This window comes from Cnephaeus nilssonii (assembly GCF_951640355.1).
Source record: "Cnephaeus nilssonii genome assembly, chromosome: 11".
NCBI classification, from domain to species: domain Eukaryota; kingdom Metazoa; phylum Chordata; class Mammalia; order Chiroptera; family Vespertilionidae; genus Cnephaeus; species Cnephaeus nilssonii.
The window spans coordinates 31,104,467-31,128,819 of NC_137082.1; the positions used below are offsets into that span (position 1 = coordinate 31,104,467).

At 46.2% G+C, this 24,353-nt stretch overlaps 1 protein-coding gene across 1 annotated transcript in view; it reads right to left on the minus strand.

Moving 5' to 3' along the window:
* The window catches only part of TGM3 (transglutaminase 3), a 37,676-nt gene extending 37,111 nt beyond the window's left edge, over positions 1–565 (minus strand). Inside the window, exon 1 of the mRNA XM_079784948.1 lies at positions 437–565. Within this exon, the coding sequence (XP_079641074.1) occupies positions 437–443 (7 nt within the window). The 5' untranslated portion in view covers positions 444–565. The remainder of the gene's footprint in view (positions 1–436) is intronic.
* Between the last annotated feature and the right edge of the window lie 23,788 nt (positions 566–24,353).

The window sequence follows — 24,353 nt, forward strand, 5'->3', positions numbered from 1 at the left end:
TGTGTAGTTTACTTAGAAGCATTCCCGCGCTGCTGCTGGCTTCTTTTAAATCAATTTACAGGCTGTCACGCTCTCACTTCCTTGTAGCTCTGAGATGTGCTTTTCTTTACCCATGTTACTGACAGCTGGTAAAAGTGCATTGAGAAACACGGGACACAGGTACCAGCTGGCTTGACACAGCAAAGCTTATCCATCTGTCTAAAGGATGTTGACTATCTGTCCATTACTCAGGACTACATCCCACATCTGTTCTACCCCTGGAACCACTCTAGAGGAGCTAGGCAGCCACTGAGAAAGAACAGAATCCTAACATACGAAGATCCAGCCTCCGGAGCCCCCAGGGCAGCTGTCCTGGGCTGGCCACTGGCCTCTCCCCTGGCCCAGGAGGAGCCGGGCTTCCCGCTAGGACCAGGTAGAGAAGATGTCACGCACTCACCAGCCATGCTTCGCCTTCTGCTGCCTCTTCCTCTTCTTGGCGTTTCACTGGGAATGGCAGGGAGCAGTGGGGAGATGAGCTGCCTGCCCAGGATCGCCTTACCATTTATAGAAGCCTCTCCTACACACCCCAATTAGAATTGTAATGAGGTGGGCGAGGCACCAGGTCATTCCTGTAGTGCCTGTAAGCGTTTCCCTTACGACATCCCCGACATCGACATCCTCGTCACCCAATGGCAGGGCAGCCTGCTTATGCAAGACCAACCTGGGCAGCAGAGGGGAGATAAGAAAGAAAGTTCACTTTTGTGAGTTTTTCCCAAAGGTGAACACCTCTCTGGATTGTAGAGTTTGGGAAATTTTGTCGTGGTTTTTCCCCCCCCAGTATCTTGTCCAGAGCTGGAGCTGAGAAGTCTCCAAGAAATGTCTCTGCAAAACCCAGAAACAGAACATTGCTCAGTCTTTTCTCACTCGCCACACATATGGGTGGTTTCCACCTGTACCAGGACGTGAGACGCGCAGCACAGCTCGCCTGCTCAGGGTAGCCAGAAGGAGCATTGGGGTTGGAGTTAGAAACACTCCGTTGCAGTGCTGGGGGGCCAGCACTGAACCTCGAAGCCTGGGAAGCCTAGTCTGTGATGGGGGTAATCGCACCCACTCTTCTTAACCACTAAGTAGGGGGAAGAAGCAAATGAGGTGATACAAGTCAAAAGTGCATAGATATTGTCCTGGCCGGGTAGCTCAGGAGGCTGGAGCATTGTCCCATACACCAAAAAGTGGCAGGTTCGATTCCCAGTCAGAGCACATACCTAGGTTGTGAGTTCCATCCCTGGTCAGGGTGCATAGGGGAGGCAAGCAATCGATGTTTCTCCCTCACATCAATGTTTCTCTCTGTCTCTGTCTCTCATTCTCTCACGTCCCCTCTCTAAAATCAATTAAAAAAATACACACAACAGCATATCCTCACGGCAGGAGCGCACATATTTTTGAATTAAAAAGAAAAGTGCATAGATGTGACCCATAATGGGTTAAATCCAGACACCATCTGGATTCGAATGTCAGTTTGATTCCAGGTTGGGGGAAACAAGTGTTGTTGTGTTTTTTTGTTTGTTTTTGTTTTTTTAAAAAAACTTTATTAGTATTTTTAAAAATATATTTTATTGATTTCAGAGAGGAAGAAGAGAGAGATAGAAACATCATTGATGAGAGAGAATCACTGATCAGCTGCCTCCTACACACCCCCTACTGGGAATTAAGCCCGCAACCCCAGCATGTGCCCTTGACTGGAATCGAAGCTGGGGGACCCTTCAGTCCACAGGCTGACGCTCTATCCACTGAGCCAAACCAGCCAGGGCACAAACTTTATTTTTGTTGTTGATACTATTATAGATGTTGCCATATTCCCCTCTTCTGCCCACCTCCACCTAGCCTTGCCCCACTTCCCTCTGGCCATCACCACACTGTAGTCTGTGTTCATGGGTTATGTGTATATGGTTTTTGGCTAATCTCTTCACCTTCTTACGTCCATTCCCTTTCCCCCACCCCTCTGACAGCTGTCAGTCTGTTCCATGTATCCATGCCTCTGTTTCTATTTTGTTCATCAGTTTATTTTGTTCATTAGATTCTATGTATATGGTATTGTCTTTCTCTGTCTGGCTTATTTCACGTAGCATAATACTCTCCAGGTCCATCCATTCTGTCGCAAAAGGTAAGATTTCCTTTTTTTATGGCTGTGAAGTATTCCATTGTGTAAATGTACCACAGCTCTCTTATCCACTCATCTACTGAAGGGCACTTGGGCTGTTTCCAGATCTTTTTAATGAGGCAGCGGGGACAGCCACTGATCTGGTAGTGGTGACATGGGTTTCAACACATGCTCTCTGTAAGACTGGAAGGTAAGTCACCGACCCTCTCTGGGCCCAGGTTCTGCATTGGTGAAAAAAAGGAGGGGGTAGAGGGATCTGTTTTCTTTATATTTTTTGTTTGCTTGTGTGTCCTTTTAAGGGAATATATTTTTCAAAAGATCCTATTGTGAATATTTACCAGTACCAACACTTTCTGTGATAGACAAGGGAGTTTAAAAAACTGATAATGCTTTGAGGATTCGTGATAGAGCAGAAATTTCTCACGCCTTCTCCCAGAGTTGGAGTGAAAATGAAGACCCAGCTCCATGATGACAAGATAAGATCTTTAGAAAAATGTGGGAGTGCTGGATCTTGAGAAAGGTGAGGCTGAACAGACGGGTGGTTTGGAGAAAGAGGAATCTACGTCTCCTCTCTCCGCACAGCATTGTATACACCGTAGGCCCTCTGTTCCCATCTGCATCTGTTTATGATCTGTTTCTGTCTGCCCCCCATCCCTAGACTGAGCTCTTTGAAGGCACAGGCTGAATATTACTCACATCTCAGAACCTAGCATGGGCTGGCCACACGGCAGGAGCGCACGTATTTTTGAATTAATCACTCATCATAAAGATGGAAATAACTACCATCAATTTAGTGCTCACTGTAGGCAGGCACTGGCTAAACACTTCACATGTATGACCCTTTTCCATCTCCAAATCAATCCTATGGCACAGGTACTATTATTACTGATATTTTTTCAAGGGGAAGAAACGGGTTAACATGAATCTGTGCAACCAGGAGACTCCCACCCACATGTGAGCGACTCCAGAGCCTGTTCACTTAACCTGGAGGTCAGCTGCCTAAGAGAGGCGGGGCCGCAGCCAATCCCAGGCTTCTGAGAGAGGTGGCTTTCCCAGAGAGGTGGCTCTGCACCCGGCCCGGGCAGAACGACCGCTGTTGGCTCTGGCCTGTGACCCGGAAGAGAGAGAGGGTAGAGAGGCATGTGGCAAGGAGTGCTGGACCCTGAAGAGAAGGCTCAAGTGTGGGTCTTGGCGCCTGCCATGGCCCGAGCTGGGATGTGGACACGGCCTTCCTATGGCCAGTCAGTCCCGCCAGAAACCCCAAGACCTGTGGGGGTCAAACGGGATGAATGGATGTGAAAGTGCCCCGCACACTCTCAAGTGTGTTATAAAGAAACAGAGGGGTTTGCTTATTATTATTATTACTGTTGTCATTTATGGCCTGGGAGCCAAGAAGAATTGGACCCTGGCCGTTCCTTCAATGACTTGGCAAAGACACCCGCGGAGGCGACAGGGAGGCAGTGCTGTCCTTCGAGAAGACCCCTGAGATTATACAGACATAGGTTTCCAGTTCCGGTTCTGCCAGTCACCTCCACTCTCAGGCTCTCTGCTTCCTCATCTGGAAAGCGGAGGAAGAATTACTGTGGGACTAAAGGAGGCGCTGACTATAAAATGCTTCGCACAGCGGCTGGCACTGCCCAGGGTCACGTGAGTGTTGACATTATTGGTATTCCTATTACCCCTCAGGAATTCCACAGTCCTGAGCGTTGCAGATTTTGCAATGGAACCCACACGTGTGGGCAGTGGTGCCTGACCACTGACCGTGTGGTCTTCCTTGGGAAGGTGTGTAGCTGATCAGCCTTGACCCCAGGGGGGGTGGTAGAAATGTGCCCACCCTGGATTCAGGAGACCCCCGCTAAAAGCTGGGCTCTGTGACTTGCCCACTGTGACCCTGGCAGAATCCTTTTACATCTCAAAGCCTCAGTTTCCTCATCAGCCTACCCACACACCTCCCAGGGCTGGAGTCAGGCTCAAAGCCGTGAAATCGTGGCTGTGACACTCCTCTGTAGACAGAGGGGTGTTGGGCCAACCTCAGGAGCCCAGCTTCCGGCCTCTCTCCCCTGCCGCCCCACCCGCTCCCCTGGAGCCTGCTAACTCCAGCGGGGCCCTGCCCTGGCCGCCTGCCCAGCGCATCCTCTTCCTGTTAGCAGCTGGGGGATTGCGCCAGGCCAGGGCCGTAGCTGCGCACGGCCGCAGCCCCAAGCGGCAGCAGGGCCATAATTTGCACAGGATGTCACAATTTCAGCTAAATGATTTTCAATTCATAGGTGGAGTCACCCAGCTCTGAGCAGGGTGAAATTCCTGCTTGGCCACACGCCTGCACCTCGAACCCCAGGTAAGATGGAGCATGCAAGTATGGGCTTTTTGAGAAAGAAGACGCTAATAGATCTTTGCCTTTTTATCTCCTTCTAATTAAAGGATTTAGGGTTGCTGGAGATTTTGCAACACCCGGAGAAGCACAGAAGCTCATGAGAAGTTACTGACCCCGCCTTTCTCGGAGCACAGGAATCCCCTTGCCAGACACATTTCTCTTGAAAACTCCAGTGACAGGGAACTTACACCTGTCAAAGCAGCCCATACTTGCCCTAGACAGTTTGGGCTGAAACATTCGTTTCTGGGGTGATTCTCTTTAAGGTACATCTTCCCCAATTTCGTAGGAGCTCCGTGAGGGCAGGAACTTTGTCCTGGTCCATCACTGTTCCATCCCAGTGCCTCCCAGTGCCCAGAACATCGCTAAAGAGCAGTGATAGGACCAGAAGGTTCTTTCTCATGTGAACTGAGAATTTGTCTCCTCGAGCTTCTACCCACGGGCCCTCACTGCTTCCCCACCAATCCTCCGTGGAGCCCACATGGAACAAGGCTGTTTCTTCCTTCCCCTAACAATGAGCATGTCCTTCCCCAAGTCTGGCAAACACCCCAAGAAGTCTTCTCTTTTCTAGGCTAAGCATCAGTGTCTTCAACCTTTCCTGATGAGTCATGACTTGGAGGCCTCTCCTCCTCTGCACCTTCAATGGCTCCCCAAGGCCAATTACAGCTTCCGTTCCTTAGGCTGGTGTTTAAGGTCCTCCAGTGTATGCTCAACCTTAACTCCATTATTTTCTACCACTCTTCCACGAGCTCTGTCTGCAGCAAAGCATGTCCAATCGTTTCCCCTAAAACCCAACCTGACTGTTCCTGCCTCTACCCCGATTTATAAAATGCCCTGCCTGGAACATTTCCCTATTTCATCTGTATCCAGGTCTTGTCATTAGTAAGGTTGAAAGCAAGTCTCACCCCTCCACCTGATCATTTCAGTGTATTGTGGGAAGAGCTTTTGCAATGAACCGAGCGAACCCAGGTTTAAGTCTCAGAGACACATTCTAACTACCAGGAACACCTATTTTTATAACCAAACGGACTATGGGCAAATGGTTTAACTTCTCTGCGCCTAAGGTTTCTCCTCTGATAAATGGGTGTAATGGTACCCGCACTGCTCACCCTCCAGAGCATTCTGGGGAAGCGTGAGATGACACACATAAAAGCCCATTGAAAAGGACAAGATGCACTGACTTCCCTACTCCTGGGCATCTTGAATATGCCCTGACTTAGATCAAACAATACACAATCTAAATCGGTTAGATGATTACTAGAATTAGTGGAGTGATCCCCACGTAAGGGATACAAATGTTGAATCACTGTATTGTACACCTGAAATTAATATAACCAATATGAAAGAGGTGCATACCTAAATAAAAATAAAAATGTTAAGGTCTGTTAGGATGGAGGGGGTCTAAGATATGGTGACGGAAGATGGTTTGACTTTGGGTGGCGGGCACACAGAGCAGTATGCAGATCTTGTATCATAGAAATGTACACTTGTAACCTATATGATCTTATTAACCAATGTCACCCCAATAAATGTAATTTAAAAAATAAATAAATAAAAGCCTGGCAGTGATAAGGTTCTTCAGGAGGGGAGCACACGAGTCTGTGTGGCCACCATTTCCCGACAGCAGGCTCTGTGTGAAGAGTTTCACCTCAGTTAACTTTTAAGCCTCATGCCAACCCTATGAGAAAGACATTGCTATTCCATCCTATCTAATAAAAGGGTAATATGCAAATTAACCATCACTCCGCCACAAGATGGCGGCGCCCAGTCCCCTCAGCCCTGTCCCTGGAGTGGCGGCTTCCTTTACGCTGTGGCAGTGGTGAAGCCCCCAGGTCGGGCTGGCAGCAGAGAGCAGGGCGTGGTGGCTTCCTTTGCGCAGTGGCAGTGGTGAAGCCCTCATGCTTGGCAGACAGAGAGCTGACAGCAGGGTGTGGTGGCTTTCTTTGCACAGCAACGGAGGTGAAGCCCCCAGGCCCGGCAGACAGAGACAGAGAGCGGACAGCAGGGCATGGGGGCTTCATTGCCATGGCAGTGGCGAAGCCCCCAGGCCCGGCAGACAGAGAGCGGACAGCAGGGCGTGGCGGCTCCGTTCGCATGGTGGAGGTGGTGTTGAAACCCCCAGGCCCCGCAGTCAGAGGACAGACAGACCCCGAAGAGAGCAGAGAACCAAGGGGAGTGGGCCTAAGCCATCAGTAGGACATCCTCTGATGGCTCCTGTATTGGAGAGGGTGCAGGTTGGGCTGAGGGACCCACCCCCCAACCCCCGCCATGCACAAATTTCGTGCACCAGGCCTCTAGTATTATAGAAAAGAACCCAGAGGTTTAGAGATGCTACATAAGATGGCAAGTAACTAAGCAACAAATAGCAATGTCAGGATCTGAAGCCAGGTCATCCTGGGCGGAAATCCCATTTGTGACTCCTGGTCTCTGGCGAATCATCCAGTTCAGTGAAACCCAGGTCTTTCATTCAGGAGACTGTTATTAAGTATTGATACTGTGATGATGGCATTAGTAACTCTGCTGGGATGAATGCCGAAGGCTCGACTTTAACGTGCGAGGCCTTGGCGGAAGAGTAGATGTGCCAAAGTCCCTTATAACTCATGCCAGTGCTCATCTCATCGAATGCTTGCTCGTATGACGTGGGGCACCCAGCCCTGGAGAAGACAGGCAGGGAGCAATGGAATATTTTTGTTTTTGTTTTTAAAGACAGAAACGGATAAGAACTAAAAAATAGAGGTACATACCTCCCATAGAAAGAATTCAGAAGGAGTGGTGATTACCGATTATGGAGATAAAGAAGAGTGGTTTTGTTGGAGGAGGCATTCCCTGAAGGAAAATACCACAGACAGAGGCATCCCGGGCAGGAGGAGAAAGAGTGGAGGAGGGCAGGCAGCTGACCCCGGAAGAGACTGCACATGAGTTCATCTGGAGCACATGGCATCTGGGGACGTGGGAAAGGGCGAGCAAGGCCCCGGCTCCACCCGGAAACAGAGCAAGGATGCTTAATCCCGGGGCATGGGGAAGGTAAATCAGTGGGCAGCCCTGGCTCACCCTGTCAGAGGGTTGGTTTACTCTGCTAAGCTGGCACCTGGCTATTTGTGAGCATGCAGCAGAAAAACCAAACAGAGAGAAGAGAAGAAACCACAGCCCGCCGCCACCTGTGGACTCCGAGGCCATGCCTGGAAGGCACGCTGGCACCCAGAGCATGTTAGGGAATAGGGAGGACAGAGGGCAGGTCACTGGGTTGTGCAAATTCTCAGGAGGGAAACAGATCAGAGAGATCATCCAGCCCAACCCTCTCGTTTTACAAAGGAGAAGCCAAGGCCCTCGGAGAAATGATTTGCCTCAGATCACGGAATAGCTGACCGGCATCTCAGAGCCGGAAGAGCGTTTAGGGGCCATTTTGTCTAATTTCCTCCTTTTACCCATGAGAATACTGAGGCCCAAATCACCCAGAGATGCAGGCTTTCCTGCCCTCTGCACTCTGTTCTTCTGCTGTATCATTTTAGTCCCTTCCATTCCATTTTAGTCCCAAAAAATCCATTTTAGGAAAAGGGCTAAGAGGTTGGGCATGTAAGACTCGGAAAATGCTTTTCAATGTTATCAATAGTAGCAAATGTTATTAACATAATCGAGCATTTACACAATCATCACAAAATTTGCTTCTGTGTTCATGGCCTCACCTGATCTTCACCCAGCTCCTCGGAAGCAGGTTTTTGAACAACTGCCCTGTCACAGGGGAGGAAATGATGCCCACATAGTTGTGTCTTAGCAGAAGTTAGGCTCAAATCTGAAACTTTGGATTCCAAGTCCGATGCTCCTTCTTCTCCATCTCATGTTAGGCACTAATTATAAATGAGTATAAGGAAAAGGTATGTTCAAAATCACACGTGTGCTGGAGGCTTTATAGTAACTTGTGCGTTCGGTGCTTTGCTGTATTGACATAGCCTAATCCGCTTGAATATCAATGAGATTCGTGAAGAAACCTGAAGGTTTGGGAAGGGGGTGAAGAGCTGTCCAAGAGAGTGTGGTGGTGGAGAAATCTATATACCAGAATGTAAACAGTGGCGTATTAAAAGAGAATCTGATTCTTTATGCAATTCTATATTTTCTCAATTTTTTACAATTATAATATACTAGAGGCCTGGTGCACGATTTTGTGCACGGACGGGGTCCCTCGGGGTGGCCTGTGGAGATCGGACCCCAGCTCCCACCCCCAGCCTCGCAGTCCTGCCTGTCACCTTGCCTTGACCTGGTGCCACCCGCTCACCTGCTCCACCATCCCACCACAGTCCCGCTCTTGTCAGGGCCCATTGGGGGACAGCAGCTGCATTGCCGATGCCTGCCATGTTCCGCGCTGACCCCTGGTGGTCAGCTTACGTCATAGCAAGCAGTCGAACTCCTGGTCAAACGACCACCCAAGGGGACAATTTGCATATTAGGCTTTTATTATATAGGATTTTTGATAATCAGAAAACATATGTCCATTAAAAAAAATGACCATATTATCACAGAAATATGTCAATGATATATGGTAATATACAAGTAGATTTTACGACTTTATGTATAGGATGATCCAATGTTGACATATCTTTATGGCAAGTGTAGGAATTTTAAAAGCTTAGAATGTGGTACAACAAAATCCAAATGGTTAGTATTCCCTGATTTTGTTTTGCTGTATTGTTTTGTGTCTATAATGAATATGCCTCAATATGCATAAGTTATGTAACAAGAAAGAAGGAAAGGTAGGAGAGCAGCATATTGAAGAGGGTTGAACTGCCTGCCATCCCCACCTAACCGTCAAGCTTAGTCATCAAACTCATCCATATCTTTCAAACTAGGCAGCTATGAATGAGGGCAAAGGGTGCATTTTCGTCCCTGATTATTCTAGTTTCATGTCAAATGAACTAAGTAAAAATGGATTCAGCCCTAGATGACTTATTAGTGAATTATTTTACAGTTTGAGTATTGGCTTTTAGCTGGATCGATCGGCAATTTTGGTCTTCACCAAATTTATCTGATACTTAACTTGGTTAATTCTCAAGAACAAGTAGGAATTTTCCATGTAACAGATTTACATCTCAGTTTTATGCATCCAGGAAGTTAGTAACTTTAAACTGGAAGAGTGACTTGCCAATGATGCTGGAACCCATTCTCTCGGAATCGAGTCAGGACAACAGAAAGGGGGAAGACCTGGGAATGGCTCTGATCACCTCTCTGGAACGTAAAGTCTGGAAAGTCCAAATCAGGCTGCTCTTAGAGATGTGGCAATATTCTTAGGACTTGTGCACAGGGAACAGAAGAAGAAAATGGAAATTTAAGTCAATTACAACACAGGACCAAATAAAGAATTTCTCAGCCACGATCGGCTTCCAACAGGCTTCTCTTCACCTTCTGTGCCGCAGCAAAGCTATGAGGAAGACTCCCCCAGGCTCAGTCTCTGGCCATGATGGTTGCACGTGGGTGAGGTTGGAGAACTAAATTAGGTACCTGGAGACTTAGGTTCTAGTTCTGGCTCTGTTCTAGCTCACTTGGAGACCTTGGGAAATGAGTAATTTGGTCTAAATCAGTAGGTCCTAACTTTTTCTTCGGTCCCACCATTACATGTTCTACACACAAACATATCTCACTGGCCACATGATTATCAACTAGGGTGGACACCTCCACCCAGTCTCTGACTTTCCCTGAGAACCTCTGAACCAAATGATCTTCATATGTTTCACAGCCCCCAACCTCCACTCCTAAATTTTAGGATTCTAAATTTAAATTACCTTCAAAAGAGCCTTAAAAAAATAGACACGTATATACTTGTATGTTCTTACACAATATCTGGAAAGATGTAAAAGAAGTTGCTAACAGTGCCTTTTCTCTGGGGGAGGGAACCTATGAGCCTGGTGGTTAAGGAAACAAAGAGACTGACTTTTCATTGTGCACTCATTGAACTTTTTTATTGAATGCACATTGTTAGAAATTTCAATTGATTGCATTAGGGTTCACTCTTGATGTTGTACATTCTATGAGTTTGAACAAGAGTATAATAACAGGTATTGACTATTTAGTATCATACTGAGTATCTTCACTGCCCTAAAAATCCTCTATGCTCTGCTTATTCATCCTTCCTCTCCCCAGTTTCTGGCAACCACTGATCTTTTTACTGTCTTCCTAGTTTTGCCTTTTTCAGAATGTCATATATTTGGAACCATACAATATGTACTCCTTCCCCTCCTGTGTTCTGTTTCTGGTTAAATAAAAAGGAGTCTGATTGCTGGATTGTATGGTACGAGTATGCTTAATTTTTGTAAGAAACTGCCAAATTACCTTCCAAAGTGGCTGCACCATTTTGCATTCCCACCAGTAATGAATGAGAGTTCCTGTTGCTCCACGTCCTTGCCAGCATTTTGTGTTGTCAGTGTTCTGGATTTTGGTCATTGTAGTAGGTGTGTAGTGGTGACATATGTAACCAAAAGCCTTAAAATAAGGGGAGAAGATAGGCACCATGTGAGGAGGTATCCATGTGAATGGTGGGGTGGGGAACTCAATGGACTCACCTAGCAAAGGAAAGCTCTACTCCAGGCAGCCATTCTTCCTCCAGTGCCTGCTCATCGGTGTCAGGTAAGGGCTGGGCCCTGACCTCAGACAGTCTGGATTTTAGGATATTTAGTCCCAAGAATTTTGTTTTGTTTTGATTTTAACAGCAGAGCCTATTTTTAAGGAGAACCACTTTGATTCTTTTAGGACTGTAAATCCCAGATTCCTCATCCTATCTAATAAAGAGTAATATGCAAATTGACCATCACTCCAACACACAAGATGGCTGCCCCCATGTGGTCAAAGATGGCCACCACAAGATGGCCAGCAGGGGAGGGCAGTTGGGAGGGACCAGGCCTGCAAGAGAGGGCTGTTGGGGGCAATCAAGCCTGCAGGGGAGGGCAGTTAGGGGTGACCAGGCCGGCAGAGGAGGGAAGTTGGGGGCTACCAGGCCTGCAGGGGAGGGTAGTTGGGGGGACCCAGGCCTGCAGGGGAGGGCAGTTGGGGCAAACAGGCTGGCAGGGAAGCAGTTAGGCATCAATCAGGCTGGCAGGGGAGTGGTTAGGGGGTGATCAAGCTGGCAGACAGAAGCGGTTAGGGGCAATTAGGAAGGCAGGCAGGTGAGCAGTTGGGAGCCAGCAGTCCTGGATTGTGAGAGGGTGCAGTCGGACATCCCTCGAGGGGTCTCAGATTGGAGAGGGTGAAGGCTGGGCTGAGGGACACACCCCCATGCACGGATTTCGTGCACCAAGCCTCTAGTTATGACAGAAAGCAAGAAATATGACCAAGAATTGAGACATCCAGTTTTGGGTACTTATTGTTTTCTCGGACAAGTCACTTCCCCTTTTTAGATTTCCACTTTTTCTAGAAAAAGAAAAAAAAAAAAAGCCCATTTAGGAAACAGGACTGTCCCAAAGATTCAAGAGTTGTGCTCCAATTCTACTGTCCCACAGCCTTCCCCTCCTGTGTTCTATTTTCTCTCTTCACATAGTAACTCTCATACTCTCTGTGTCTTTCTGTCTTTTGTAAAAAATATATATTTTCATTGATTTCAGAGAGAGAGGAAGGGAGAGGGAGAGAGAGAAACATCAATGATGATAGAGAAAGATGAGATCAGTTCACAATTGACTGACTCCTGCACGCCCACCAATGGGGATTGAGCCTCCAACCCAGGCATGTACACTGACGGGGAATCGAACCCTGACCTCCTGGTTCATAAGCCGATGCTTAACCACTGAGCAATACCGGCCAGGCTATCTCTCTGTCATTGTCTCTCTGCCTCGGTCCCTCTTCTCTCTGTCTCTTTCTCATGTCCATTAAAATGTTTACCTCCTGAAAAGCTCTGGAAGATGTATTAAAGTATGTCGGAGATGAGGATTAGGAATAGGTGTTTAGAGCTTCTGATGCCTGAATGTATCAGAAGATTTAGGCAAAAAGAATGTGTTAGTGGAGGAGCTAAGAGCTATATTTAGGAAGAAATAAAAGTAAAGGGGGCAATTCATTTGTAAAGGGAAACTCAGGCAAGCAGAGTAGGGCTGAAGTAGACATACAAGTTAAGTAGGTAGATAAGTAAGTAGGTTTGCTTCCTCCCTCATGCCTCCCTTTCTTTCCTATTGTCATTCCTTTCTATTCCCAAGAAAGGAAGAAGAAATCACCTTCAGTACCTGCCATGTGCCAGACACCATATTTGGTTCTGTAGTCACTCAGAGTTTCCTGTTCTTCTGTCACTCACATAGCTTATTTGTGTGTTTTGACATATCTACACACCAGCCACACCATTATTGACTTAGTAATTTTTCTTTAAATCAACTGTCTTCCTCCCCCCATTTAACTTACACACATATTTTGTCCTTGTACCAATCAATAACATCCATAACAGAGTTTGGTATGTTGCCTAGCTGATACTTGCCTAGCTGGTGTGGCTTGGTGGTTGAGCATCGATCCATGAACCAGGAGGTCACAGTTTGATTCCTGGTCAGGGCACATGCCCGGTTTCAGGCTGGATCTCCAGTGTGAGGTGTGCAGGAGGCAGCCAATCAATGATTCTCTCTCATCATTTGATGGTTCTATCTTTCTCTCCCTTCCTTTCTTGGAAATTAATAAACACATATCTTAAAAAGACCGGTATGTTAATTGCTTTTTAACGTAGCTTTGAGGATTTAAAAATGTTGGTCCCCCTGTGAGAGTCATGTGTCATACTTCAGGATATGTATAGATTCGCTCATTTGGTCTTCCCAGCTACTCTATGAAGTACGGATGATTGTTCTTATCCTACACAGGAGGAAATGCTCAGAGGGGTTACGTATCTTGCCCAAGGTCATGAAACTAGCACTTGAAGGCACTATATCTCTAAGGCTCTTTCTCCTAACAGTGCTCTATAGTGGGAAGGGAAGAAGAAAAGAGTAGTACAAAGATGAGGTCAGTTCAAAAAGATTTTGATGCATCCGATTCAACCAGGTAGTTCATTCTCTACAGAAAGCCAAGCCCCATTGCTCATTCTTGCCTCCCGGAGAACTCTTGGTTTCTTCCACCCCATGATCAAGCCCTGTGTCTGGCACAGACCTGGTGCCTCATTTGTGCTTGTCAGTGGATGGCTTTGCTCCAAGGGCAGATCCTGCAATGGCTGTCCTGGAGCCAAAGCTCCTAGAAGCCACCCTGAACCCTGCTCTTTTTGCTTGCCATCACGCAGATCAGCACCTTTGTTTCAGCCTCTTGCCCAGGCAAACAGGCCAAAGCTTTGCCCTCATGTTGGGACTTGGGAAGGGTTTGCTGTTTTAGGTAGTGGCCTTCTGACAGTGGCAATTCATTCAGGAACAGTTTGAAAAATTATTTAATCTTCTCTTTTCAGCCTAGGATAAAAGACATACTTACTTGGCAAAAAGGGCGGGGACCTCTGGTACCACCCCTTTGGCCCCTTCACCTTGGTCCTGCTGGGGTGTGGTCCTTCCATTAAACCAGGAGAACGTGGTAAGGTCATGCGAGGACTTGGACTCAGCCTGCCCTTCTGCTACATTCTCTGCCCTGCCAATGACGGGCTCTGGGCTTGGGAGTGCGGGGGTGAGAGGTGGAAGAAGGTATCAGAAGTAATAGGCAAAGGAGCGAATATTTATTATGGGTTTACTGTGTGTCAAACATTGTATTAGATACTTGGTATCTGTTACCTCATTTCACACTTTTGACAACCTATAACCGTCACAAACACGGGTTGTCATGCTCATTTTACAGATGAGGAAATCCAAGTCTGGGAAATTAAGTGTCTTGTTTAAGATGACACAGCTAGTAAAAGGCACAGCCAAGATTCAAACCCAGGTCTGTCTGACTCCAGAGCCCCTGGTCTTTTCACTATGCCAGGCGACTTCATCTCTTGATGAGACATAATTACAAGGGAACTTGGATATCATCTAGTTCAGGACTTCCTAGGCTGTATGCTTCACAACACCAGTGCTTCAGAGAGGAAGAAGAGGCAAGAAGGTTTTGGAGAAAGTTGGTTTAAACAAAGTTAAAAAGATGTCTTTACTGTAGGACTTCTCAGAGCCTTTAATATACTAATACCCGCTTCCGCGCCATACACACAGCGTCAAGTCCTGCCCACCCGCAAGTGCTCGCTCCTGGTGATGGATTGTTACGGCATGATGGTGTAAGGGCATCACAGTGTGAGGGCGTGATGACCACATAGGCTTTTATTAGTATAGATGTACATGAATTTCCAAGAAGGATCTGTCGCATGACCCATCATCCAGGTAACCCAGGGAGACTGCTTCTTTTTCTACAAAATACCCAAGAAACCAGTGTGTTACAGAACAGTTTGGAAACCATTCATCTAACCCAACTCTCTTATTTTATAAAAACGGAGGCAGGAGTCTTGCCTAAGTAATATGACAAGCTGAAGCAGAGTAATTCCAAATGCCCTGCAACCTCACTCCTGTCCTTCCTGTCTCAGTAGAGAGAGAGGCTCTATCCATTTCACCTGTCATTAGGAATGAGGTAAATACCCACCTTGTGCCAGACACTGGGCTAAACAAGCCACAATGGAGGAACAACCACATGCAGTGTGGTGATGGCATTGATGAAGCTGTGGCAGCACATGTGACTGCCCTTGAACCAGGATCGGGGGCTGGGGAAGGCTTCCCTGGAGACTGAGCAGGTCAAGGCTTTGCCCCTGCTAGGCACCAGAACACCTCGTGAGAACCTGGAGCAACTTTCCACTGACCCACAGGCTCCACCTCAAGTTGCATCCTCAAAACTCTTCCTTCTCTCCTGATAGTAAAAGAAGCAATTGACAGAGATATAGATTCCTTATTAGTTCTGCTAACAGTGGTTGAAATCTCTCTATAACATAAGCAAAACAAATTCCTGGCGTGCTTGACCACAGAACAATCTCAGGAAGTCACACCTGGAAGGAATCTTGGTGATTGGCTAATCCAAACATAAATATAAATAGGAGAAATATGAATGGGGAAAGTGGAGCCTGGAGCCAAGATCTCAAAGTCATTGAGACCCAGCATGGTACACACACTCTATTTGTTAGCCCGCAATTTAGGTTCAATGTGATACCTAACCTATTTGGAAATTAAAATATAGTGTTTATGAGCCTGCATCCCACCTGTATGAAATGGGTGAAGGGAGAGAAATGCCATTTCAAGTGCTCTCCTGCAATGGAGACTTCATGGTAGATCCTAGAAAACACAGGTTCCAGGAGATGGGTCCTTCTCAGCCTCTGCCTCTGCACCACTGTGTGCCCTTGATGGGGGTCACGTCCCCTCTCTGGGTCTGTTCCCTCATTCTTAACAGGATGAAGTTGGGTTTGAGATATTTCTTTTCGCTTTAAAGTTCTGCGGATGCTCCACGGGAGGGAGCTTCATTGTCAAAGGTTGAAGCACGGCTGACCCCTGGTTGACCTCAGTGCCCCTGCTCTCTGATTTCACTTTTTAAATTCCTGGTCATTTACTGGGTTCATTTTCTCTCTTGAGGTTGCAGAGCTTGTGTTGGAGAGACTCAAGGCCCAGGATGGGCAGACCGTGCTGCTGTCAGAATATAAGTTACGACTAGCTTGCTGGGACAAGAGTGGGCCTGACGGGGCTGCTGCCTGAGCTGAGGGAGAGTCAGCCTGTCCCTGAGGGATCCTCTGGAGAATGTGGTCCCTCACCCTCTGCTGGGCCCACAGCCACAAGCCTGGGCCAAGGCCAGGCCCTAATCCCTATGCTGTTGAGGTATTGACATGGTGCTGCCTGTTGCCTTGACAACACAGAACAGTTCCAGGCTGTGGACCCTGCCAGTGCTAAAGCCTCCAGCCGTGAGGTCAGAAAGCATGCTTCCATCCTGTGCTTCCTCTCTACTTAGTAGGCCTTTTTCTGAGATTGGGGTAGGTGTCAAGTAACCATCCCAGAGGAAGGGCCCTCTGCAGTTCAGACTATTTCTGGAGTCTGGCTTTCAATCCTGAAATTTGTCCAGGAGGATGGCTGTGATGATAATGGGTCTGGAAACCCAATTCTCCTTGGAATGTTTTAAGGAGCTCCCCCCCCCCACCCCCCACTGGCTGGAGATATTTAGCTCAGAGACGGTTAGCTGCATGGGGCAGAAGCATCATGATCACGGTCTTCAGTGGTTGATGGGCTGTCACACGGAAGAGGGATTCTCTATGTTTAGAAAGGGCTGCAACATAGAAGGGATCTGGGTGGCAGTTTGGGGCTCAACATAAGGACAACACTTTATAGAACTCAGATACAGAGAAACAGTACTTCAAGGGATGTTGGATTTGCCCACCACTCAAGGAGAAGTGGAGGCTCAATGTCAGAGACGGTTGGCCAACCAGCCAGGGCCAAGGGGATTATACCAGATGTATCAATCTAAGGTCCCTTTCAATTTGGAGACATGAATTACGGAAAATTCCTGATAAGATATTGCCCTTCTTGGCAGAGGTTGTCCAGTAGTGCCTGAATGCTTCTTGAAAGAAAACAATTTGTACATTTCTCCAAGCACCTCTGGATCTACACAAACCACACCCTTCCCCTTACCACCAACTGTAATTCCTCCTTTTAGGCTTAGTAATCACCCGAGTTTCTAATTTTCTTCTAAGATTTCTCTCTTCAATATTAAAATTCCTGGAGAATAAACAAGCACTCTCTTATCTGTTGAGGCATCTGTGCTATAAACTGGGATCAGTACCAGGTGCTGCTTAGAATATTTTTTTAAAGTGCGTGTTTCAGTTTCTTTGCCAAGCTGGCGTTAATTTATTGATGGCTCATAAATTAATCCTTCTGCTTCGGGGTCTTGATGAGATGATTAGAAGTTTGACTACTGTTCATTGCCATCTTCACTCTGCCTTGGGCTGTTTGGGAAGCGGAATGCCAATTTGTTCTTTTTACTGCTCTTCCAGAGAGAGTGAGTAATGACTTAATTTATAGAAATGTAAGTGATTAGAAATACTTGGAGAGACCCCAGATCCCCCAAATCTTTGCTTCATGGAAAATATGATAATTTCTCCTGGTGCTATTCCATGGGTGTATGTTCAGAAACCAGATCTCAAGGGATAATTCATGTAGGAACATGATCAGACTTGAACTCAGAAAATACGAGTTTCTGTCATGTTTCCCTCTTTGAGACAAACCACTCAACCTCTTTGGACCTCAATTTTCTCATCTGCAAAGTGGAATCATTCATTCATTCACCCAACAAAGCACTGTATACAAGAAGCAGTAACTGTTCACTACTTGTGGAATTGCTCCACACCTGAATTGATTAAGTCTGAAAAAGTTTAATAAATTATAAAGTGCATTGTGAACAGAAGGGGTTATCATATATAAGGAGGGATATATAATATTTTTTTCTTTCTAATAAAGCTCAGGATGTTCATTCTGGGGAAGTGTTTCTTAGCAACAATTCCACTTCTTTTGTGACTGATACCACTAGAAATATAGTGAATGAGAACAGCACTTTTCCTTTCCTTCCACCCTGTCAAAAGTGAAGTCTATGCATTTATGAGAGAACGAAGGCCAACCTCCTTCTATGCTTGAGTTCTCTTCAGTTAGCTGAAAGTCAGCTTAGCTGCTAGGACCTCTCTAGACACACACTCTTCTAAGGAGCTCTGTACGTGCCCTGAAACTGTATCAGGCATCAGTGCCAGGCTTCTGTTCTGGAAAAGCGTAGGAAGGCAACAAGATGTAGTGATGATAAACAACACCAAAACAAACAAACAAAAAAGAAACCATAGCTCTTACGATATCTTTGCCATTCACTACTAGCCTCTGTCTCCTTATGTGTGAAGTAAGGGTTACAACACACAGCCCACTTCCCACGCAGAGCTGCTCCAATGAAAGGATGTTATGAAAGCACTTTGCAGAGTTAAAAGGCCATGTACCAATGTCAGGGATTAGTTTTTGGTGCTTACCACCCGGACTTGCATTAGCAATCGCAAGTTCTGCCTGTGCCTGTGTTTCCCCATTACCCGGGCTGGCTTGGGCTGCCACCACCAGTGATGGTATCTGGTTTTCTGATCATTATCTACTTAATAAGTTTCCAACACTTGTATTTTCTAAGAGCCATTTTCTCTCTTTCTACATACCTGTGTAGAATCGTTCTCCCAACACAGAAGTTGACAACTGATTTCACCTGACAGCCCCAGCTGAGTGCCTAATGCCACGCTGCTCCCGGGAAGCGTAACTCTATTTCCTTGTCCTGCTTAAGCTGCAGTCATGCCTAAGTCATGGCCACCTACATGTTAATGAATGAGACTTTATTTCTGAGCTTTAGTGTCCATGTTAAGACAGTTCCAGCACCACTCCTTGCAATACCTCCTAGACACCTTCCCACAGTCAAACCTACTGGTAGACAGGAATGATTACTTAGCTTTATAAAACACTGCGTGTCACAAAGGAATTTATGACTTGTTTTACGGTTCTCCCTTACAACTTCCCTAAAAGGATGGTCAATAAAACACTGGTGAAGAAATTGGGGTCCTGGGCAACACCATCAGCATGACAAATCGCCGTTTCCATGGAAAAGACTTGTGTGATTAATTCCCCCAGTAAAATCCTATGGGGTTGATTGAGTTTTCACATTAATAATAAAGGGATTGTGAGAGCTCCATCAACACAATCAATGAAAGTGATTGGTATTGATGGCCTTTCAAAACTCCACCAGTAAGCTAATGATTTCCAGATGTATTTTCCTCCAGCTGGTCCAAACAGTTCTCTCTGTTTCATATGGCATCTTAATTTTCCCAAAGGTGGAACAGGGAGCTTGAGGCCTGAGAAGAGAAGTGGCTTGTCCAGAGTCATCGACTAAGTTGGCTGCAGACCGGAGACCACAGCACTTGGCACAGAGTAGGTGCTCAGTACATGATAACGGATGACTAAATGAACCCAAGTCTGGAAAACGTTTTTTATCCCCGCCGCCATACTCTACAACAAACTCTTTAGATCTCTGCCATGTTTTCTACTCTTCAGAAATGAAGTAACTTTAAACCTAGCTAAGTTCTAGTCCTGCGCTAAGATGACAGCCACAAGCCACCGAGTGCTTGAGATGCGACAGGTCCAAAATGAGATGAGTTATGAGTGAATGTCAAATTTTGAAGGATTAGTGTGAAAAAATGTTGTAAAATATCGCATTAATTTTTATTTTGACTACATGTTAAAATAATAATAGTTTTAGATATACCAGGCTAAATAAAATATTATTAAAATATATGTTTTTCTTGATTTTAGAGAAAGAGGAAGGGAGAAGGATAGAGATATAGAAACATCAATGAGCTGCCTCCTGTATGCTCTCTACTACGGATCGAGCCCACAAGACTGGGTATGTGCCCTGACTGGGAATCAAACTAGTGGCCTCTTGGTTCATGGGTCAATGCTCAACCACTGAGCCACACCAGCCAGGCTAAATTATTTTTAAATAATTCACACTTGTCTCTTTTTTTTTATGTGGTTACTAGAAAGTTTCAAAAATTCTGTTTACGGCTGTTTATCACTTGCATTTGTGGCTTGCATAGCTCTATTGGATAGCACTGTAACCCATAGAAATTTTAGAAAAAGAATGATATATAAATTGTTAAACTTTCAATAAAAATTTTCTTCAGGCTATCCAAGAACCTAGGAAACAAAGGTAAGAGTAATTAACTTTCTTTGCAACAAAAAAGAAGGATCCTCTCTTTTCTCTACCTTAATCCTTGCCCTAAAGTTCCACTGTGCTCTCCTAACCATGTAACTAAAAAGCTGGGAAATTCGCTAAGGTATTGATAGGTGGTCGGGTGGCTGGCCAGTCAGCCCAGGAGCAATGCATTTAATCAGAAGAGCCACTGTTCCATTACCAACTGCCTCAGGCATAGAAGCCTTACTGTGCACCAGAGGATGTATTTTTGGAGTATACTCTTAGCAAACAAGTTTTTTTTTAAATTTTTTTATTGATTAAGGTATCACATATTTGTCCTCGTCCCCCCATTCCCAAGCAAACAAGTTTTAATAAAAATAATTATCACAATAATCGACATTTTTATAGCACTTTGCAATTTATAAAGTACTTTCACATATATCATCTCATTTGATTCTCCTAATCTACACTAATAAAAGAGTAAGATGCAAATTGACCGTGCCTTCACGACACCCACCAGCCAATCAGGAGTGCGTATGCAAATCAACCCAACAAAGATGGCAGATTAATTTGCATACGCAGGTGCTGAGTGGCTGGGGGCAGGGTGGGACACTTGTGTCATCGCCATGGCGACCACACAGGCATTCTGCACCGCCCCAGCTGCTCCGGGCCTCTGGGCAGCATGGGAAGGTGGAAAGGCAGCTCCAGCTGGAGCGAAGGCGGTGCCGGCAACCAGGGGAAGGAAGGCCCATTCTTGCATGAATCTTCGTGCATCGGGCCTCTAGTCTATAATAATAAGAGCGTAATATGCTAATTAGACCGGACATCCTTCTGGACGTTCTTCTGGACCAAGCCTCAGCTGCAGGCGCCTCGGCTGCAAGGGAGGGATCGAGGCAGCCACTGTAGCTGCCAAGGCCTACTCTTGCATGAATTTCATGCATTGGGCCTCTAGTAGCTTTATAAATGAACATTATTGTGATCCCGTTTGACAGATAAAGACAAAATTCCAAGAGGCTTGTTCATGATCACACAGCTAGAAAGTGGTTTTACATCCTGGTCTGATAATTCGGGGCATCAGCTCTCATCTCAGGGCACTTCAACATCCAGCATGTGAGCTCCGACTGGCCTGGCCTAGGGCTCTGTGGCTCCATGTTTCCCTGCCTGCTGTGCCTCTCTAGCACGGATCAACAGTGGAGGAGGAAAGGAGAGGTGTAAGAAGCAGTAGAGAAGAAAGAAATCCAGGTAAGGAAATACATATGTAACATCTTGAATAGAAACTTCCCCATGGCACACCATCATCCCCACTGTAATTATCTCTCATGCTAATGCAAAGGAGAAAGGAAGTGCTATCACCCGTCAAATCCTTCTTGGCGATAGCCCTCCCTGCTGCCGGGAAGAGTTGGGTGTTATTATCTCCATCTGAGCAATGAGGAAACTGAGACTCAAAGGTATTAAGTTCATGTTCATTCCACCACCCTAAGTTGATTTCTGCCTCAGTACACAAATCATATGTATTGTTATTATAACCATTTTTCATGTTTATTAATTAATTACTCAATAATTATTTCAGTTATTTATAGCCTCATTTCTTTGGGTTTGCTTTGATTTCTTTCTCTGACTTTAAGATAGAACACTTTAGGTTCTTTTAAAAATCTGTGTTTTCTAATAAATGCATTTAAGGTTGTGAACTTTTACTTCTGTTACATTCATGCGTTTTGATGACTTCCCTTGTGTATGATAGTATCAAAACCCATTTCATTAATGCTATTTTATTAATATTTTCATTATTTTTCACTTCTAAATATTTTATAATGTTCCCTGGGTTTCCTTTTTAATGCATGGATTATTTGGAAGTATGATTTTACTTTCTAAAAATAGTATCTATTTTTTGAATAGATAATATATATATACATGGTACAAAATTAAAGAGGCACCAAAAAGTATACATCAAAAAGTCTTTCAAAAGCTACATCTGTGACATAACAGAAAAGGCAAAACTATAGGGGGAGAGAACAGGTCTGTTGTCATGGGCTGAGGGTGGTTGGAGGGGTTCGCTCTAAAGTGAAAAGAGGAAATAATTTTGGGGATGATGGAGCTCTTTCATACCTGTATGGTGGTGGTAGTTACCTGGCTATATGCATTTGTCAAAACTTGCAGAAATGTGTACTAAAAAGGGGTGAATGTCATTGTATGTGAATTACACCTTAATTAAAAAAAATTTTTTTGGTGTTTTTTTTTCTTTCTTTATTTTTAATATATTTTGTTGATTTTTTACAGAGAGGAAGGGAGAGGGATAGAGAGTCAGAAACATCAATGAGAGAGACACATCGATCAGCTGCCTCCTGCATACCTCCTACTGGGGATGTGCCCGCAACCAAGGTACATGTCCTTGACCGGAATCGAACCTGGGACCTTTCAGTCTGCAGGCCGACACTCTATCCACTGAGCCAAACCAGTTAGGGCATACACCTTAATTTTTTAAAAATTCAGTCTCTCGCCCTTGTCTAGGACTCTAATGGCAGTTTTCCCATTCATCATGGTTTTCCCCCTCATACTGGAGCAGCCTCTATTTTAGTTATAGGGAAACTTCTATAACTATCTGATTTTTCAAAAAGCCAATTCACAGAACAATATTCTGAACGAGGACATATCCTTCATAAGTCTCCACATCCTCCTGTGATTCGCTGGGAATAAACGACCTTGAGCACACACATCTGCATGCATAGGGCTCCTGCAGCTGTTAGCATCTGCTAGCACTACCTGGAAAGCTTAGAGACTCCAGCAAAGTTCAGTACCCACCTCTCTGGCTCCCTGCTTGCAATCCAGCTGAGATCAAGTTGGCATTACGCATAAACCCTGGACGTCGTCAGCTCTGCTGTGGCATCTGCTAAGTTAGAATGAAGGGGTCATTTAGAGAGAAACCAAGATGGCGGCATAAGGTAAACACCTTGCCTACCACAACAATTTTGAAACTACAACTGGAAAACAGAGCGCACACCGTCCAGAACCACCGGAAAGCTGGCAGAGTGGAAAACCTACAGCTAGAGAAAAAAAGAGAGGGGGACGCAGAGCCTCGGGAGCTGTGGAGGTGTGGAGATCCGTGAGCGCGGAAAGGGCGGGCAGCTGAATACGTGGCAGGCTTGCTCGCAGCGCGCGGAGAGGGTGGGCAGCAGATGCTCTGTGGCTAGCTTTCTCGTTTGGGAGAAAAACAAAACCTCCCGACTGCACTGAAATCCAGCTGCAGTTGGGGAGAAACTGGTCTATTTGGCAGCGGGTGAGGCCCGAAAGCTGCCTTCTCTCAGAGGCACGCAGCCATTGATTAGGGCACGGAGAAACCTGCCCTCTTAGGGCGGCGCGGACGGAAACCAAGATTGTCTGCGCCATTCTGAGACTCTGCCCCATCCAAGCTGAGCACAGCCCTCCCAGTGACTGGATTTCTCGTATGGGAGAAAAACAAAACCTCCGGTCTGCACTGAAATCCAGCCCCAGCTGGGGAGAAACGGGTCTGTTTGGCAGCGGGCGAGGTTCGAAAGCTGCCTTCTTTCAGAGGCGCGCAGCCATTAATTCGGGCACGGAGAAACCGCCCCTCTTAGGGTGGAGCAGACGGGAAACCAAAGCTTGTCTGCGCCACCCTGAGACTCCGCCCCATCCAAGCTGAGCACAGAAGCTCTCCCAGCGGAGACACTGCTGATCCTCACAGCCAACTGGCTTGGAGATCAACTCCCGCCAGTGATACCAACAATCCCAACCACTCTGAACTCCAGTTTCTGGGGACACGCGGGGGACCCAGACACCTACGGGACTCTCAGCCATCGGTCGGAGAGTGAGAGTGACTTTTCTGTGGGTGTGGACGACACCAGATTTCAACCACTCTCATAAGGGACACATTCAAGAGGCAGACTCAGTGAGCACCAAAGCCCTACTGTGTCTCTAGCACAGCAATTCTTCCGTTATAGACACAGCAGGTCCTCACAACCAATTGGACCGGAGGTCAATTCCTCCCAGTGTACCAACAGCAATCAGGGCTTTTAACTACACCAAGACTTTCCACTCAGCCCACAAAGGGGAGTACCAAGAGCGACCACCTAGGGTGATTGGGGAAGCTGAGCTACCGGCCCCTATAGGTCACTGACCACACAAAGCCACTCCATCAACACAGGGAGGCAGCCAAAATGTGGAGACATCGAAGTATGTCACAAGTAGGAGAGATAGATGAAAGTAAACTAATGGACGACA